The sequence below is a fragment of the Chenopodium album genome, chromosome 22, assembly GCF_948465745.1.
Source record: "Chenopodium album chromosome 22, dcCheAlbu1.1, whole genome shotgun sequence".
In the NCBI taxonomy this organism is placed as follows: Eukaryota; Viridiplantae; Streptophyta; class Magnoliopsida; order Caryophyllales; family Amaranthaceae; genus Chenopodium; species Chenopodium album.
Window position 1 is genome coordinate 40548537 of NC_137855.1, and position 17871 is coordinate 40566407.

General features: G+C 33.5%; 4 protein-coding genes and 1 long non-coding RNA gene across 5 annotated transcripts; 4 read left to right on the top strand and 1 right to left on the bottom strand.

The window, feature by feature from the left end:
* Window positions 1–319: 319 nt before the first annotated feature.
* Window positions 320–1889, top strand: LOC145604465 (uncharacterized). Its single transcript, XM_081660350.1, has 2 exons — window positions 320–694; window positions 1722–1889. The coding sequence occupies exons 1-2, from the start codon at window positions 377–379 to the stop codon at window positions 1887–1889; spliced, it is 486 nt and encodes a 161-aa protein (XP_081516476.1). The 5' UTR covers window positions 320–376.
* Window positions 1890–1895: 6 nt separating this feature from the next.
* LOC145604466 (uncharacterized) lies at window positions 1896–3756 on the top strand. Its single transcript, XM_081660352.1, has 5 exons — window positions 1896–1979; window positions 2668–2790; window positions 3066–3152; window positions 3274–3393; window positions 3495–3756. The coding sequence occupies exons 1-5, from the start codon at window positions 1896–1898 to the stop codon at window positions 3576–3578; spliced, it is 498 nt and encodes a 165-aa protein (XP_081516478.1). The 3' UTR covers window positions 3579–3756.
* Window positions 3757–4091: 335 nt separating this feature from the next.
* On the bottom strand, window positions 4092–5336 carry LOC145604467 (putative F-box protein At3g16210). Its single transcript, XM_081660353.1, has one exon. It carries the CDS (start codon window positions 5334–5336, stop codon window positions 4092–4094), a length of 1245 nt encoding a protein of 414 aa, XP_081516479.1.
* A 2834-nt stretch (window positions 5337–8170) lies between these two features.
* On the top strand, window positions 8171–13966 carry LOC145606157 (uncharacterized). The gene is made up of 6 exons (XM_081662210.1): window positions 8171–8634; window positions 10132–10243; window positions 10324–10379; window positions 11165–11278; window positions 13497–13613; window positions 13720–13966. Exons 1-6 carry the CDS (start codon window positions 8194–8196, stop codon window positions 13804–13806), a joined length of 927 nt encoding a protein of 308 aa, XP_081518336.1. The 5' UTR covers window positions 8171–8193; the 3' UTR covers window positions 13807–13966.
* A 3201-nt stretch (window positions 13967–17167) lies between these two features.
* Window positions 17168–17870, top strand: LOC145603677 (uncharacterized). Its single transcript, XR_014104891.1, has 3 exons — window positions 17168–17268; window positions 17351–17406; window positions 17837–17870. It is a non-coding gene; the product is annotated as an uncharacterized LOC145603677 (long non-coding RNA).
* The last annotated feature ends 1 nt before the right edge of the window (window position 17871 follows it).

Here is a 17871-nt window from a genome sequence, read left to right on the forward strand (position 1 = left end):
GTAATGATAATAATAATAATAATAATAATAATAATAAAATCTGCTCCGCTCTGCCCAGCTATGCTTTGCTCTGCTTCAATCTGCTCTGCTCTGCTCTGCTTTGCTGAAATCTGCTCTGCTCTGCTCTGCCCAGAAGCTCAAAAGAACAGGGCCTTAGCCCCGTATATTATATTTCAAAACCGCACAACTAAACATCTCAAAAATGACATTAGTTTTTTAAACCGCACAACTAAATTTTTTATCCATCCGAAAACCCTACAAGTGACATTATATTTTAGACGGACTATATAAAAGGGGAAGAGAGTGTTGTGTAATAAATTAAAAGCGCCAACTTTTTAAGCTCACATAACATACACTAAGCAAATTGAGCTCAAAAATGGCAGACGAAGAAGGGAATTACACAATGACGTTTGATGATGAAGGGCGTTTGGTGTCTGAGGATGGTTCAGTCGTTCTTCCGGCCGATACTACGATTTTGGTTCCTGATAAAATTCCTGTGAAATTTGTAATGGTTGATAATTCAAGTGAAAAACCTACATTCCAACAACTTTATGGAAAATATTTGGATGATCCTGTTCGTGGGAATTCAGCTTATTGTCTATTTAGAAATTGTCTGAGGTTGTTTTACTGGAATCACATTCAGAGGTTTAGTTCTTTGGATTCTTTGATTGGGAAAAATCTTGTCTTTCTTCAGGTATAATTACTTAATTTACACTAATTTTTTTCAGTTTTTTTTTTTTTTTTTTAAAGAAAATTTCATGGGTTAGTTAGTGATGAAATATTTAATTTAATTACTTTATTATGGGGTTGTGATTTTGTTGAAAGATGCTGAAATGAGTGCAATACCATGTTTTATTTTTGTAAATGGGGTTGTGTTTTTGTTGTGATTCATGTGGAAATCTGTGAAAAAAATTAGGAAAAATTATAGTTTTTGTGGGTTTTGTTAAGTATAACATAGAATATTATAGGTTTTGTGGGTTTTGTTAAGTATATGGTGTGGATTTTGTCTATATTTGTATGATTTATGTGTAATATTATTAGTGTGGGTATAATATATTAGGGAAAATGTTTGCTTTTGATTGATGCTATCATGCTGATACTAATATTTTAGAAGGATGTGGAGGACTGTATGTTGTTTGGACATAGAGGAAACTTTATTACTCATAGATAATTCCTTAAAAATTGATTGAAGTGTTGAATTGAAGTGCATGTCCATATCTAAGCTAAAAGAGTGTCGAGGATCTGACACGAACACATGCATGACCACGGGTCTTTGAATTGAAGCTTCTAGCCTTTTAGGGGCTTAGGTGAAGAACCCTTCCTGGAATGTGGCTTCTCCTCAAGGATCGATGTTGTGGTTCAGTTTTTGTGATTGATTGTTTTATGTGTGTCTACTGGTTTCAAGAAATGTAATTCTTTTAGCTTATTTCTATAGATCAAGAAATATAATCCTAGGATTGTTGGTTGTTTGCTCTTTATTACTTGAGACAAGAATCACATGTGTGCACATTGTAATTATCCATAGCAAAAGTTTCCTTTGAAATGCTTCATCTTATCTTTTGACATGCTTGGTAAAACTAAAGCAATGTAATAGAAACTTTAATCTTCTCGATGCTGCATCAGTTATTGTCTTATTGATATGCTCTTAAGTGATAGTTGATTTGAATAGAAACTTCAGTCCAATTCTTACTAATTCTGTTTTTTTTTTTTTTTTTTTTAAGCTTGTCTTGGTTGATCCGAACAGAGAAGTTCAGGAAAAGATGTATCAAGGCCCTTCCAGACAGAATCCAAAGGATCCGAATGTGAATGTTGCTGAACAATCCAGACACAAGTTTAAAGGTTTTGCAATGAAACTATATATTCGTTTCTGCACAGACTTGTCTAGTTAAGCATTAATGTTTCTTATGTACTTGTATATTGCAGAGATTATTCCATGTCTGCTGCAAGATACCACACGTTGGGTGTTCTCTCGCTCCTTGGTGAGTTATCATGTCATACATACTTTAGGATACTTTAACTTTCTCCACATAATGCCTTCTTATTAGGATCCGTTTGTTTTGATGGAAAAAAATTTTCATGGACAATCATTTTCTAAAGAAAAAAGGATTGTGAAAGATGCTTTTCTTTGCTTGTTTCAGTTTGTAAAGGATAACTCATGAAGAAATAGAAAGAAAGGAAAGTAAAAGGGAGGGAAGTATGGAGGAGAGAAAATAGAGAAGTGAAGAGTAAAAATGAAAGTGTGACATATGTTTTCTTACCTAATAAGTAATTCTTTTCGTATGGAAATTTGTCTTCCACTCTAACAAAGCAAACAGAGGAAAATAGAGAGATGAACCAAAATTTATGGAGCCTTAGTCTCCGATGGTTTTTTTTATGCCGCGAACTTGCCTATTCTTTACATGTCATTCTTTGAGCTGACTATTTTTGGGGTAAGATATTGCTATTGTATCAATCTTGGCATTCTAAGAGCTGATGTTTTGAATATTGCCAATGTGTGAAAATAAAGGTACATTGATATATGGACTAGTTATATTATTACCTTTAACTCTTCTAGGAAGGGTAGCAAAAAGTTATTGTAGGAAATCCTCCATGAAAAGTTGAAACTAAAAAGCCTATTTTTATCTTAATCAAGTTTAAAATCTTATGAAGCTATAACTTCCTCTGAAGGTGATCAAAGACTTCAACAAGGCCTTGTGCAATGAAGCACTTCTGAAGCTTCTCTCCCATGATCCTGTTGGCGGCCTTAAAAAGATAACCTTTGACCTCCCACTCGGTGTTCCTGACAGCCAGGTACTGTTAAGTTTAGTAATGTTAATATGAGACACAATGCAGGGTATTGTTAGTGTTGATAACTTGATTATGTGTATGCATTGACGTATGTATATTGAATATGAAGGTATATTGAATATGAAGGTATATTGAATATGGAAACTTACAGGAATCATATCAAAAAAATTCTGATTGTAGAATATTTCAGCTCTTAGTACATACATCATTTATTTAAGCTCTATTGTAACTTATCTTCAAAAGGCTTATATATAATTCATGATGCTGTGATTTCCAAGGTGTCTAAACAAAAAAGCTACTTGATGGCTAAAGCAGTGGAAGAGTACAAAGATACACCCGTGCCACTTGGAATTTGTTGTACTGAGGTACTCTTAAGTTAATTACTGTGATATGGAATGTATTGTATAAAATTATGGAACTAATAATGCTTTATAATAGTGAATCAGGTAGTTTAAAGTTTGAACTCATCAGTGGTATATGATTCAGGTCTTCCTGTTTGTTGCTGGAGATTTTGCTCTCGGAAATGATGGGGACTTGAACAGCAGAAAGGCAACTCGGAAACTCTTGCGCTATCTCTATACAGAAGAGGGCATACAGAAAGTACATGTAAATTTTTTAGCCACTACTACATTTATGGTCCTAGTATTGTTGATAATATAAAACTCGTTTGCAATTACAATAATCATTCTCTTCTGTTAATGATGCAGGGGTTTGATGAGATGGCTTTTGGTTGCTCCAAAGTGAGCCCTGAGAAGATAGCATTGCTTAAAAACGTGCATTTGACTTCTTGAGAAGTTTTGGTGTTCAGAATTCTGATCTGATCTGCTTATGAGACTTGTTATTCAGCTCTGCATTGGGTAATTACTGACTTACACTTCTCGGGTTCTGAATACTTCTTGCATTGCCTATTGCTAGAGATTATGTCATAAATGTGTACGCGAAAATATATAACCCATATATTTCTTGATATCGACCATATCTCATTCAGTCATTCTAACAGTTTGTATAAAGTAAATCCTTTCTACAATTTCAAAGTAAAGTACGTAGTAGTAAAAATTATGCAAATGCACAAAATTTTAAGAGAATATGCAAATGCACAAAATTTTAAGAGAATATGTAGTTATATATAAGTATATAAGCATAACAAATACTGTCTGTCAAAAAAAAAAAAAAAAAAAGTATAACAAATACTGTAAACTATCAATGTTCAAGTATCTTACATACAGCGCTTCTGATCTTTCACCTTAGTTCCAAGTTGAACTTGAACATGGCGATTTTTTGCTTGTTTCTGATCTTGTCATCGATTAACAATCAGGCAAAGGGACAAGCGATTCGACCCAAGGTTGTACGACAGGCAGCATCAATGGATCATTTGGTAGTAAGCCAGACATGCTAATCTTCCTTATTGTTTCACTTTTTAATTCACAACAAATCAAAAATCTCCTTAGATTTTGTAAATAACCACTACTTGCTAAAATGATGTTATCATTATTATTGCTTCCATCTTTTAAGCAAGCAAAATTCAAGTATCTCCAATCTTCTAAATCATCGATAATATTCAACCACCCACATTGGGTATGAAAGATACGAGTCCATGAATAATGCTCGTGCTCGTGCTTGTGTTCGTGCTCGTACTTGTGCTCGTTTAATATCCATATGTCCAAATAGAATGTCACTAGACACAACTGTCCTTTCAAAGTCGTCAATTTCAGTCCATTTATTATAATTCCTTCGGGGAGAGGCATCGTGTAATACCTTTGAGTAAAGAGATCGAAACATTCTATGTGTTTACACTCGTGTTTGAGCCAATGAAAGGAGTTATTCGCGAAAATGGTACATGTTCCTAGTACACTCCAATCCCACTCCCAAGGCGGGTTTTCAATTATCTCCCAAACATTAGTTTTTAATCGATACACCAACGATTTTCGGTCTAGTATTCGTGTCTCATCACTATTCCATAACTCCGTAAACTTTAAAACCTTATAATCATCGGATTTACGGTCATAACCAAGTGCTACCATCTTAACAATCTCGATATGCTTAGTTTTGTAGGCGAAGTTAACTACTGCAAAAACCTCACTATACTTCAACTTCAAGTAGAAATTAAATTGTGGTAACTTTTTATGTACATTGGTGACAGGATTATAAAGTGAAAGGAATTTTTCAAATGGATGATTTGGAAGTGCATACAAGAAACAAAGTAAGCCATTGCACGAGGCGACTGTCTTAGCGTTACGTGCAATGTCTTTAGGGTATGGAAATTGGGTCACGAGACGTTGGCACTTGTGGTGAATGTCTATAGAGTATATATTAATAGTCTCTTTTTGAATGGATTCGAGAATGAGGGTACTAGCATCGGATATTGTTTTGAGATGAGATCGATGACCAAATTGGAGTTGAATGAAATATGGATCTTCAATTAACTCGTACCATGACTTTGAAACACACTTGAATCGTGCAAGGGATTTAACGGGTAACCGCGAGAGTATCTTGGAGATTATCTCCAAACAAAAATAATTATGATATCTAGTCTTACCCTGATTCATCATACTTGCAACTAATTTTTGAACTTTCAATTCCGATCCTTCACAAAAATTTTTGTAAAGAAGGAATCGAATTGATAGAAATAAAAACTAAGTTTGTTTGAGAGATATAACGTAACTCTTTCTCTTGTATTCATATACTAGTATACAGGGAAGATTAATAATAGGAAAAGATATGCTACAATATTATTGTTAGGCAAAATATATTTATTTACTATATTGTTAATCTTATTTTAGGATAGTTTGATAGCGTTTCCAATTATAATAAGATCTCTGCCTTGATGTACTTGTATAAATATTGGGGCTACGGTGAAATAATGATATCTTAGCATGGTATCGGAGCAGGTTCTAGTACCCTAATTTTTTTTCTACAACCTTAAACCATGGTGGGCGGCGGCGAAACACCACCACCACCAAAAGTGGATCCAATTCCCTTTTTACCTTGGACTACAAGATCGTCCACGAGATTTTATTACCTCTAAATGCTTGATAATAGGTGAATGGGTGTGTTGACACCGAAATTTTGTTAATTATTAGGTGTCAGATTTATGTAAATTAGGAGATAATATCAAAAAATATAAGATATTATCTTTAAGATCTCGTAGAATATTTTATAGCTATCTTGTTTACTACTCTACGACACTCTATATAAAGAGGGTCGTATTTAGGGTTTAAGGGCTTAGATGGAACAAGTCACAAAGACCCCATCTCCTCCCTGCTACCAAACATTGTAGGTACATATTATGGAATAAGCCGACAAGGCCCCGTACTATAAACAAATATCAAACCCTAGCCCTTTGGAGAGAGGAATCAAGAGATCTACGAGAGTTGTAATCCACAAATTATCAATGAAATAATTGTTCCCTACATTTTTTTGCCTCTTTAATTATATATTACAGGGTTGAAATTTTTATGGTTTACAAATTGGCACGCTCGGTGGGACAATTTTCGCTCTTCATCTCCAATCTTCAAGTCTCAAAACTCGTAGATTTGATGGGGGCATACCAAATTTGCTTTCAAATTCTACTGGAAAATTTCGAGACCAAGTTGCATCCGATATCAAATCTCCACAACAGGTCTCGAGGGGGCATTTGTTGACACTGAAATTTTGTTAATTATTAGGTGTCAGATTTATGTAAATTAGGAGATAATATCAAAAAATATAAGATATTATCTTTAAGATCTCGTAGAATATTTTATAGCTATCTTGTTTACTACTCTACGACACTCTATATAAAGAGGGTCGTATTTAGGGTTTAAGGGCTCAGATGGAATAAGTCACAAAGACCCCATCTCCTCCCTACTACCAAACATTGTAGGTACATATTATGGAATAAGCCGACAAGGCCCCGTACTATAAACAAATATCAAACCCTAGCCCTTTGGAGAGAGGAATCAAGAGATCTACGAGAGTTGTAATCCACAAATTATCAATGAAATAATTGTTCCTTATATTTTTCTGCCTCTTTATTCATATATTGCAGGTTGAAATTTTTATGGTTTACAGGGTGATTGGGTGACAATAGGAAAGCTTGATAATTTTAAACGAGATATCTAGTTGCATATTAATAGGTGAATAATCAGGTTAGCTAAAGTCCTAGAGCATATTAACAACCTAAAAGATATATACTTTGACTAATTTAATGATAGACTATTAACAATTAGTTTGGATAAAGTGCATAAAGGCTCAAAAATGAGTATATTAAATTTGTGACGTATACAAAAGTAATCAAATTAACCGTTTAAAGGCAAAGTAGATTTTTTTCAATCACTCAAATAGTCTCTAAAAGGTCCAAAATCAATCAACCAAACTATGGGTTCGTTTGGTATCGTTGTGCTTTTCTGTTTTTTAGTTTTTTGTTTTTTAAAAGTATATTATATATGTCACATAATGAATCAAAAATTATTTAGACTTATTAAAATCATGATAATTTTGAAAACTGACAATAGAAAAGTGAAAACACCTTTTTCTTGTTTCCTGTTTTTGGTTTTTAGTTTTCAAAAAAACAGGAAACTGGAAACAAACAATGATGCCAAACAAGCCCATTGGGTCTATAAAAGACCGAGAATAAGTATTTTTCTGTTTTTCACATACGTGTCGTATAACAAAAGCTACAATACACTCAAATTGATTGTTTAAAGGAAAATTAAATGGTTCTAGCTACTTAAATGGCCTCATGGGGTGTTATGAGGTCTTTGGGAGCGAGCAACCCATTAATGTTTCCTTTTCAGGTTCGAAAGAAGGTTATAATCCATCATTTTTGGTCAATTTTCGTAATTTTTTTTGTAAAAATTAACCTGAAAAGTCTCACAAAGTCATACTCGTATAAGTTTGTTTGTAAGTTGTAACAAATAAAATCCTATTAATAGGTCTATAAAGATATGTTGCGTATACCTAAACAACTAAATTGATCGTTTAAAAGCATATATGGTTCTAACCTCTCAAATGGGATTGAAGAGCGACCGTGACACATTTTCTTTCTAGGTCTAAAAAAGGTTCAAAATCAGTTAATTTTACCTCCGCTCAAAACTAATCATTACTCTGTATATTACAATATTTTATTAGTAAAATAAAATTACTTCCTCCGTTAACAGTTATTTGCAACAAAGAGGATCAACGCGGACTCCAAATCAAAACCAACATTGAATATTAATTTAGTAGAGGCGTGACTCGAGCTTGAACCCGATAAAAGATCCCTCTAATTATTTTAATATTATTATCCAAAAACCCTAAAAAAATCGATGTGACATTCATTTTTGGAAAGGACCCTTATAAATACAACATAACCATGTAATAAAGAGGCGGCACATCACTCACTACAAGCAGAAGCATCCTCCATTTTTCTCTCTTGAATCATCAAAAATGGCGGGTCTTGGTAAGAAGAAGCTTCAAAGGAAGGCAAAACAAGCTGAGAAACGAGCATCAAAGAAGGAAAACAATCAAGCAGAAGAAGAAGAACAACAACCTTCATCTTCTTCCTCAAATCCTGGAAATAACAGTAGTATCAGTAAGAAGAAGCTTCAAAGGAAGGCAAAACAAGCTGAAAAACGAGCAGCAAAGAAGGAAAACAATCAAGGGGAAGAAGAACGACCTTCATCTTCTTCCTCAAATCCTGGAAATGTTCAAGTTCTGCCACCTGATGAATGGTTTTCAATGCTGAAGAATAATGTTCTTGATTGTGGGCCCATTGGAAATGTTTTGGATGGTATCTTAAGAAATACTGTTCGTATGACTGTTGAATTACGAGCTCCTAGATTTGGTTCTCTTCCCTTACTTCTTGGCAAGAATCTCGTTTATATTCAGGTCCATCTTTCTTTTTCATCATGTTTTTGTCTTGATTATATTATATTATATAATATCATATGTGGGTATAATATTGAAGTTTTGAATCATATTTTTTAGTGATTTTTGTTGGGGTTTTAGCTGATGTTGCTCTGGATTTTAGTGTTAATGCTCTGCTTTATTTACTATAAATAGAAGAATGTTGAAATACTTTATAAGATTGATGTTATTAAAATATTGAAGTTTTATATTGTTTACGTATTAATTGTTTAATGGGGTTTGATTTTGGTATAGTGGTTTATCTTGGGGTTTAACTAGTGATATTTAAAAAATAAATAAATAAAATAGGTTTATCTTGGGGTTTATCTTGGGGTTTGTGGGGATTTAGAAAAATAGGTTTTGGGAAGCTGGCTAGGTAAAATATTGATGTTTTGAATGATTTATCTTGGGTTTTAGCTGTTTTTGCAAAATGTTCTCTTGATTTATGTTGAAATTTGCTACAAAAAAAATAAGGGTTTTGGCCCTTTTGAGGGTGTTGGTTTATATATTGTAGAGATTTTATAAGATATTTGAAGTGGGTTTTGTTTTGGTATATTTTTAATTAAATTTTATTTTGTTCAAGCATGTTTTTCTGGGTTTTATTTAGTCAAAATTGTAGTTGAATAGGGTCAATTGGCAGGTGTTTGTAAAGATTATCAAATCATTTGCATACTTTGTTTTCCATTACATTGTTGCTAGAAAGTTGGAGATTAATAAAATAAAAACAAATCATCTTGCTGCTTTGGTAACTTCTATATGTTTCTATAGTTGTGCAATGTGGATAGTTTTGTTGTGATAAGAGTCATAAGACTGATAGCAGCCAACCGGGGCTTAAATTTTTGGTTATTTATTAATTGGAAAAACTTGATCCTTGTTAAAGATTTCGCATACCTAGCATAGTAGTGTCTTGGTTGATATTTTATAAATTCGGAGCACATACTGCATAATGTGCAATTGTGCACTACTCAAAACCAATGTTGGTATATGTGGTGTGTGAGGACTATCAAGTCATTTACACTGGTTTTGACACTAGTGAATTACTTAATAATCATGCCAAAACAGAAGCAGCATCTTGATGATATATTAAAATCTATGTACTTTAAGTTCAATGGACATGCAAATCAATTCTGCTTGGAGGAATTTAGCTATGTGAATTTCATGCAATTCAGCTTCTTTGAATGCATTAGTATATCATGGTTATAAGTGCATTAGTATACATAATTGTTGAATTGAGTTTCTGTTTTAGTCTTATATCATAACTTCCTGCAAGTCAAAGAAGGAATTATAGGATAAAAATTGTTGCATTGAGTTACTCTTTGGCTTTCTTTGTGGTTTTGGTACTTTAGCAGCTTGATTCTCATATCACGAATGCATATTTAGATGTGTAATATGATAACTTTCTAGTTTAATAATCCTCTAAGAGAGAAGAAAAAAACAAATTCGAGTAACTTTTTTTTTTTTTTTTCACTTTTCTTGTAGCTTGTGGTGATAGATACTGATAGAAGCATTCAAGGGAAGCTGTATACAACAGGAGCAGAAGTAGAACCTTATGCTGTAAATGTCAGTGCACATTCCAGAAAGTTGTTCAAAGGTTTTGTAGCAAGACTCATGTAGTTTGCTGGCATTGCTATCTATTTGATTATGTGCTTATGTCTTATTTATTTGTCACAGATGCTGTTCCATACTTGCTGAAGGATACTGACCAATGGTTGTTCTCCCGTTCTTTGGTAAGGCATCGAATAATTTACTTAATGGTTCTGCCTGGAATATCGTTCTCATCAACACTGCTACACTATGTTTTCCTTATCCCTATAGAGTGATAGATATTAATGAATTTTAAAAGTAAAACTTTGAATCATAGCATGTAAACACCCTCACCCCCACCCCCACCCCCACGCAAAACCCTCAGTGATCTGCATATCATCTCTTGGTTATCACATATTTCCTAGTAGACTAGTAGTGTTGCATAGATAGATGCCGTCCTTAACTGAACTTATTTTGTTATTACTTTTGTGTTAGGAGTTAAGAAATTCCTTCCTTCCTTATAGAATCCTTTTAGAAGTATAGATCCTAAGCAGTTCATGTATAACTTGAATCATATCATAGACCCCCTCCCCCCAAAATAACCTTAGAGACTCGCATATCATCTCCTAGTTATCACATTGTTACTAGTAGTGTTGCATAGATAGGTGCGACCCTTGCCTCAGCTGAACTTAATTGGTTAATACTTTTGTGCTAGGATGCTAATTCATTCTAGTTCACCCCCTTTCATCACGTCTGAGTTACATGTTTGCTTTAATAACTTGGTGTTCCTGACTGGTATAGTCGTATGTGTATATTAATGCTGTTTGGATCTAGACTCCGAATTAATAATTTTTTGTTCTAGATCACTGATAAGTGATAACCCCCTTTTTTTTAATAAAAAAAGAAAAAAAAAAAAAGAAAAGAAAAGTGATTACTAGTTATATCTAATAACTATTTTTAAAATAACATCTTATTTGTCCTTTTACAGGTTTTCAAAGGATATAATGGTGTGATTGAAAAAGCAGTCCAGTTCCCATCTTATGATCCTACTGATGACCTACTAGAACTACCCAAGAATCTATCCGGTATTCGTTGTGCAGAGGTACTCTTCGTAAATTTCTTATGTTTCTATCAGACCAGTAGGTTTTCAGATGTTTTTGTTTGCTGTCATTGCTATGAATGCTATCGTATCTGCACAGGCTATATGTCTCTGTACTCTCTAGCTTTCTCTGTTCGACTGTTGTGTGTGTAGTGTGTAACTGTGTATAGCTGCTAAATTGCTTATCTCAATTATAAATCCATACTTCTTTAGTATGAATGAAGTTCCTTGAAGACCTTGATCTTTCTACGACCTACAGACCTACATCCTTACCTGTCTTATAACATCCTTAATCCTCCATTTCATTAGTTTAGTGAAAGGTTATGAGATGTCTTATTGATTTTTTTTATTTACTTTGGTATTCTGTGATACATGAACTGTGAATTTCGTAGTTTAATTCTTTACTACTTACGCTGATCTTATGCAAGTATCATATTATTGTGAAGAAAAGATAACTAGGGGTGTTGTAAAATTTGAGGAAATATTGGTATGCAACAGAATGAAAGAAAAGCTAATGGTATCATTGGGGTGACATCAAACTATCATAGGGTTGAATATTAAACTAGCTATATACATTTGTGCAGAGTTTGTAAGATTAGGTGGTATATCGCTATTGATGACACACTAAGGAGAATCCGGGTGGTATACCAGCTTTAAGGTCATTGTACTATGTGGTTTCGGGTTTAAGGAATGAGTGTACTGCCACTATATGGTTGGCAATGGTATCAATGGAGCAGTTATTATTTTCTTAGGCCACAAAGCCTATGATCAAAATGAGCTATTCTATCCAAGTATCATAGTTAGCTCTGTAGAATTTCTATGTTATTAATATTGGTGCTTAGATTTTTATTTGTCAGGGTGGGTTCTGTTCCTAGTGCAGTCATAGTATTCTATAGACTATTATCGCCAATGTGCAACTATATCAGATTCCTGCATGCATCTTCTGTGGCCTTCGTGTTAATGTTCTTAGCTATTTCATCATAATGTCACTCTTTCATTTAGCTTGAATTGGTGGAATTATATGTTAAATACAAGACAGGATAAATAGCAATGAGGCTAATGAGCAACTGCATACTCTTTACTGAGTTTATTAACATTGTTGTAGCAGTTAAATAGAATGAGCTGATGGCTGATGCAGTTTCAGACGGTTATTAGGAGAATAACACTATGTATATGAAAGGGATGAACTAGCTTGTTCAGCTATAGCGCATGTTTTTAGGAAAATTAGATTCTTGGTGGTTAGAAATAAATAAGGAGCCAGGAGATTATGTTTAATGGACTATCACAACTGTTATAGGCTTAAATTTGGTGCTTTAGCAAGCCTTGGTGAAGCATATATTGTTTTCTTCTTGTGACAGCACGTTTTATATCACACATTTTACGTAATTGCCTTAGATTCACGAATAATTCTCTTCTTTTCAGATAAATAAAATAGAAAAAAAAGCTATACCTTATTAGTTTTGAAACAAATTTAAGTTACCCTAAAGTGTAGGAAAATCACTACATTGTAAAAGAATGCAATTTAAGTTTGCCTTGGACTATGATACCATTCGTATTATTTACTTATGTAGTACGTTTATATCATCTAAGCCAACTTAAAATGTCTTGGTGTTCAAATGTAGCAATATTTTAAACTGTCCTACCTTTCAACCCTCATAAAATTTAATCTATCTAATGTTAATGTGTTAGTATGAGTTATATGTTTGTTGAAATTTCAAGCACACATCGTGGACATCTAGATCCTATTGTAAATTACTCAAACCCATGTACGCAATTCAAACTCCTTAGTTTTTTTTTGTTATTTTTTTTTTCTCTTCAAACAACACTTTTTTTCTCACCTCTCTTGCGGAATCGATTGAGATTTGTTTTTCTTAAGAGTTACGCAGATAGTTTAGTACATCTTTCCTTGTAAAATTAATAATAATAAAAAAAAACCATTCAATGTTGGTCTGATGATGTTTAAAGACCCTCCTATAAAGGCTGTTTAGTTACTGCTTAGTCAGATACTGAGTAGCTCTTGTTGGTTGCCTTAGATCTTCACTCCTTTCGAATGCAATCTATGCACAACATTATTATTGGTTCTTTTCCTAGAATCATTGCAAGATTATACCTTTTTGCTTTGTTTTATTTGGTTTGTTTTAAGGGTCTTAGCAAAACCGACTTCTTTAGATCATTGTGGCTTTCGTCGTTACCAAACATGAAAACAACTTCTGTTTTCCAGGTCTTCTTGTTCGTTGCTGGGGATTTCGATGTGAAAGAGGATGGCTTGTGCTCCCGTGATGCTTTGAAGGAACTTCTGCATGAACTGAATTCGAAAGAGGGCATCTCCAAACTACTTGTATGTTTCCAAATGTGTATATTGTGGATAATATTCCCCATAAAACTAGTGTGAAATTTATTTGTATCCATTCCTGATGTTTTTGTTTCTGTTTCTGCTACTGCAGGCCTTTGATGTGGTGGCTGCAAGTGTCGTCGTTTCTAAAGAAAAGTTGGAGGGACTGAAGGATGTGCATCTGAGTTTGATTGCTTGAAACATCCGTAACTAAATTTTAACACAAACTTGTTTGCTAATATATCAGATGTGGTGTAATATAACTAGTGCTTAAGCAACTCGTTAACTGTGACTGGATGGCTTGGTCCTGGTACTCCGTACAGCCGTACTTGGTACTTGGAACTTTGGTAGGTGATGCAAAAATGTGCTGAGATGTTTTCAACTTGATGTCTATTTACTCCGAACTGTATTTGTTACTTTCTACACGTACATGCTCTGAAGCACAGGAATGCACCACACTCGCACACCCACACGCACATAAGCACAGGGTCTGTTTCTATTCTCTAAGCTAATAACAGGTTCAATTCAACATGACAACATCCACACACTCATCAGTCATCTCTAGCCTATTGAGTTTTGAAGCTTACGTGTTACGATTATGAACTCATGTTCCTCTTTATGTAAGGCAGCATCAACTAGACAACTAACAAACAAAACTTGTACTTCATAAAACATACACCTATGACGTATATAATGTGCATTTCAATGTATGAGAATTGAGAAGCATCTTGTTTGTGCACCTTAGGCTTGAATGCTTGTGCACTTTAGGCTTGAATGCTTGTGCACTTTAGGCTTGAATGCATAATGTGCTCTTATTCGCTTATAGAGGGGTACAAATTTCCAACATTGTATTGAATGTTAGGGGAAGATAATACTTGCATACTTTTGCTTGTAAACACTATATATTATGGGGTGGTGATATTAAACCTTAAATCACAAGAAAAAAAAAATGTTAACCGTCAAAATAAACTATGCAAAAGATGGCTATAATGTATATATGAGATGTTAGTTGCTAAAATCAGTCTTAGTAATTAAATGACAAATATGCCCTTATTATTAGAGGTGTTGAAATTTCAACCAATTCGTTTACACTTTAGTTTTAGTTTAAAGTAACCCGATCAAGATTTTAACTTATATGAATACAATAATTTAGCATGATTTAAACTCTAATTAGATCTAACCCAATGATCCTAGTATTTAGGATTACTGATTAGAAATCCGTCCAATATCACCTTATTTCAGATAGAGAGAATACGGCCTAAATACATGTAGGGTGACATTATTTTTGAAAATTTGGGAGATTTTTCTATAAATAAAAGCCCAGAATACCTCGAGAGTTTGTAATAACAAGAGAAAGACGGCAACTTTCCTACCTTAACCTTACTCAAATATGGCATTTCTTCTCTCAGTAGCAAGAAACCTCCGTTCAAAACTCAATACTAAACCAAATTACCCATTTAAAGTAAGCTCATTTCCCTCTTTTCTAAACTCAGATGTAAGGAAAACCAGTCAAATTTCCAAAAATGGCAACTTTTTTGAGCAAAAACGAGGGTTTAAAGTGGTGGTAGGAGAAAGAAATGATGAAAGTGGAGAAGAACAAGAACAAGTAGTTGAACTTGTACCTCTTGAAAAATGGTTCTGGAAATTTAAGGAAGATTATCTTGATAATTCAAAGTATGAGAATGCTATGGATGGTCTCATGAGGAATGCGATGAGACTCACTGCTGATCAACGAACTCATGAATTTTCTGCTCTTGATTCTCTTCTAGGAAAGACTCTTACTTGGCTTCAGGTATAAATTAATGATTTTGCATGAAAAAGTTTTAAAATTTCATGATTTTTTTGAGTAATTTAACTAATTTTATGTGGGGTTAGTTTATTTTGAGTTAATTTTATGTGGGGTTAGTTTATTTTGAGTGAATTCATGTGGGGTTAGTCTATTTTGTGTAATTTTGACGTGGATGGTCTAATATCTCTAATTACCTTGAGAAAAACGTGTTTGAAATTTTAGGTTTTGTTAATTTTTAATCAAGATCTATGTGAAAAACGTGTATGAATATTGTTTTTAATTTTGTCTGTCAAGATTTATGTGAATATCATGTGAAAAACCAAAAACGTGTATAAATTTGTGGGGTTAATTATTTTTATTTTTATTTATATTTATATTTTTCAATTTCTGTAAGATTTTGTAAAGATCTATGTGAAAATAATGGGTATTTACTTGGTGTTTTACTTCCATTAATGTGTTGATATGTTGTGGTCTTACTCTACATTGTTTGTGAGTGCAGTGAAACAAGTGGATCTAAGCTTTTCTTTGGTAATAAATTAACTTTAACATAAATTTGCAGCTTGAATCATTGGCAATAACTGTTATTAATTGTGAAAATTTACACCTCTAATTTCATGGTGGCATTTTAGAGTATCTATTCTAAGGTCCCTTTTATCAATATGTTATTTGGTAGAAGAATTGGTTTATTAGATAATGTCAAGCTTCAATAGAATTAGACTTTAGTGTGTACACCCGCTAGATAACATCCAACCCTAGAATGTTGGTAGCCGTTATAGTTGGCACTTGTTGGTTGTATATGCTCTAAAGTGCACCTAGTACATTTTCATAACAGAAATTTTATATACGTAATTCTATGAAGTTTTGAGCTGCATAATCCGAGAGTGATCCTACACATATGGTTGTATGTGGGAGCCCACATACAACACCATTGTATGTATGCCATGTGCCCATGTCAAAAGGGAGGAATAAAATAACAGGGGAAAAATAGGGGGAAACAAGATTTGGGAAGTGGACCCCAAAATACAAACCAATCAAATGCTGCCAACAATGGTTGTACGTGGGCCATCACATACAACCATTGTATGTGTAGCCTTATAGGAAGTTATAATCTCCAGGTCTATCATTATGATGTGTTTCTTTAGAATGGGGTGCCTCAATCTATTAGTGAATTGGATGTATTTTCAGTTACAACATTGTTTGTTTATGAGGGTAAGCCTTGGTCAACTAATGAAATATAGCTTGTTTGTGTAGTGTCGAGTGTTCACATCCATGTTAATGTCCACGTTGGAGAATTAAGTCTAATGAGTGGATAGTAATAGAAAGTACGAAGAAGGCAAGACCTTTTGGAGGTGATAAGCATTACCATAATACCACGGACATTGACTAGTTACTTTCCTTATATAATTACGGATAAAATAAATTTTGCTGCTAAATAAATGGGGCTGTTAATGGTTTTATGTGTTTGGAATTGATAGAAAGGTTTCAATAAATTATTATGCTGGAAAGTCACTTTTCCAATAGATAAATATGGAATTTGAGACATTTTTCATATTTTTATCACTAGCATTTTGTAAGTGTCTTTTCATATTATTTCAATTTACATGTCTCCTATTTCATTGTAGCTTTTACTTTGTTCTGTTGACACTTTCTTGATTCAATTATCGTGTATATATTCTATATTTGGCGATATGTTTTAAGCTAACTCTAAATGAATATTGAAAAGGATAATCGACTTACCTTACTTTTCTTCTTATTTGTAGCTTGTCTTGGTAGATGATAAGAGATCCATTCAGGGAAATCTATACAGTGTTGCTGCTAGAGTGTTCCCAAATAGCCTATATGTTGCTGAAAATTCGAGACAACTGTTCAGAGGTTTTATAATATAGTGATACTATTTTGTTTCAACAATGATACTTGTCTTATTTACCAGTAACATTTCTTATGTTTATTGCAGAGGCTGCTCCGTATTTCCTGCATGATACAGAACAATGGGTCTTCTCTCGCTCTTTTGTGAGTTTTTGAAAATTTAAGAGAATCAGTTTAATGATTTTGTTTGCAAAATATTTCTTTTTATGTTTTTGAGACTTGTGGAAATTTTTTGCTGTAGTCTTTTATTCTCTTAGACACACTACAGCAGGCAGACTAATTGTTTGTATTATTAATGGTTATAAACTTATAATGATGGTATAGATGAATGCACCTTCGACTTTTCTTAACTTGGTTATGTCCTGTGATCAGAGTTAAGAGGAGTGTTTTTGTTGTCTTACCATTTAAGTTAGTCCAATAATTATGAGACAAATATTAAAGGCTTACCTCAATAATTGAACTATGACTTGTTAGTTTGTTACTACTTAGTTGATACTAGTACTTTCAAGTTTCAAGCAAGGTTATCAAAAATTACTAAGCAGATTACTGAATTGATGTTGTGTTTCCTGTGAAGGTTCTCAAGGAGTACAACGGTACAATCCATGAAGA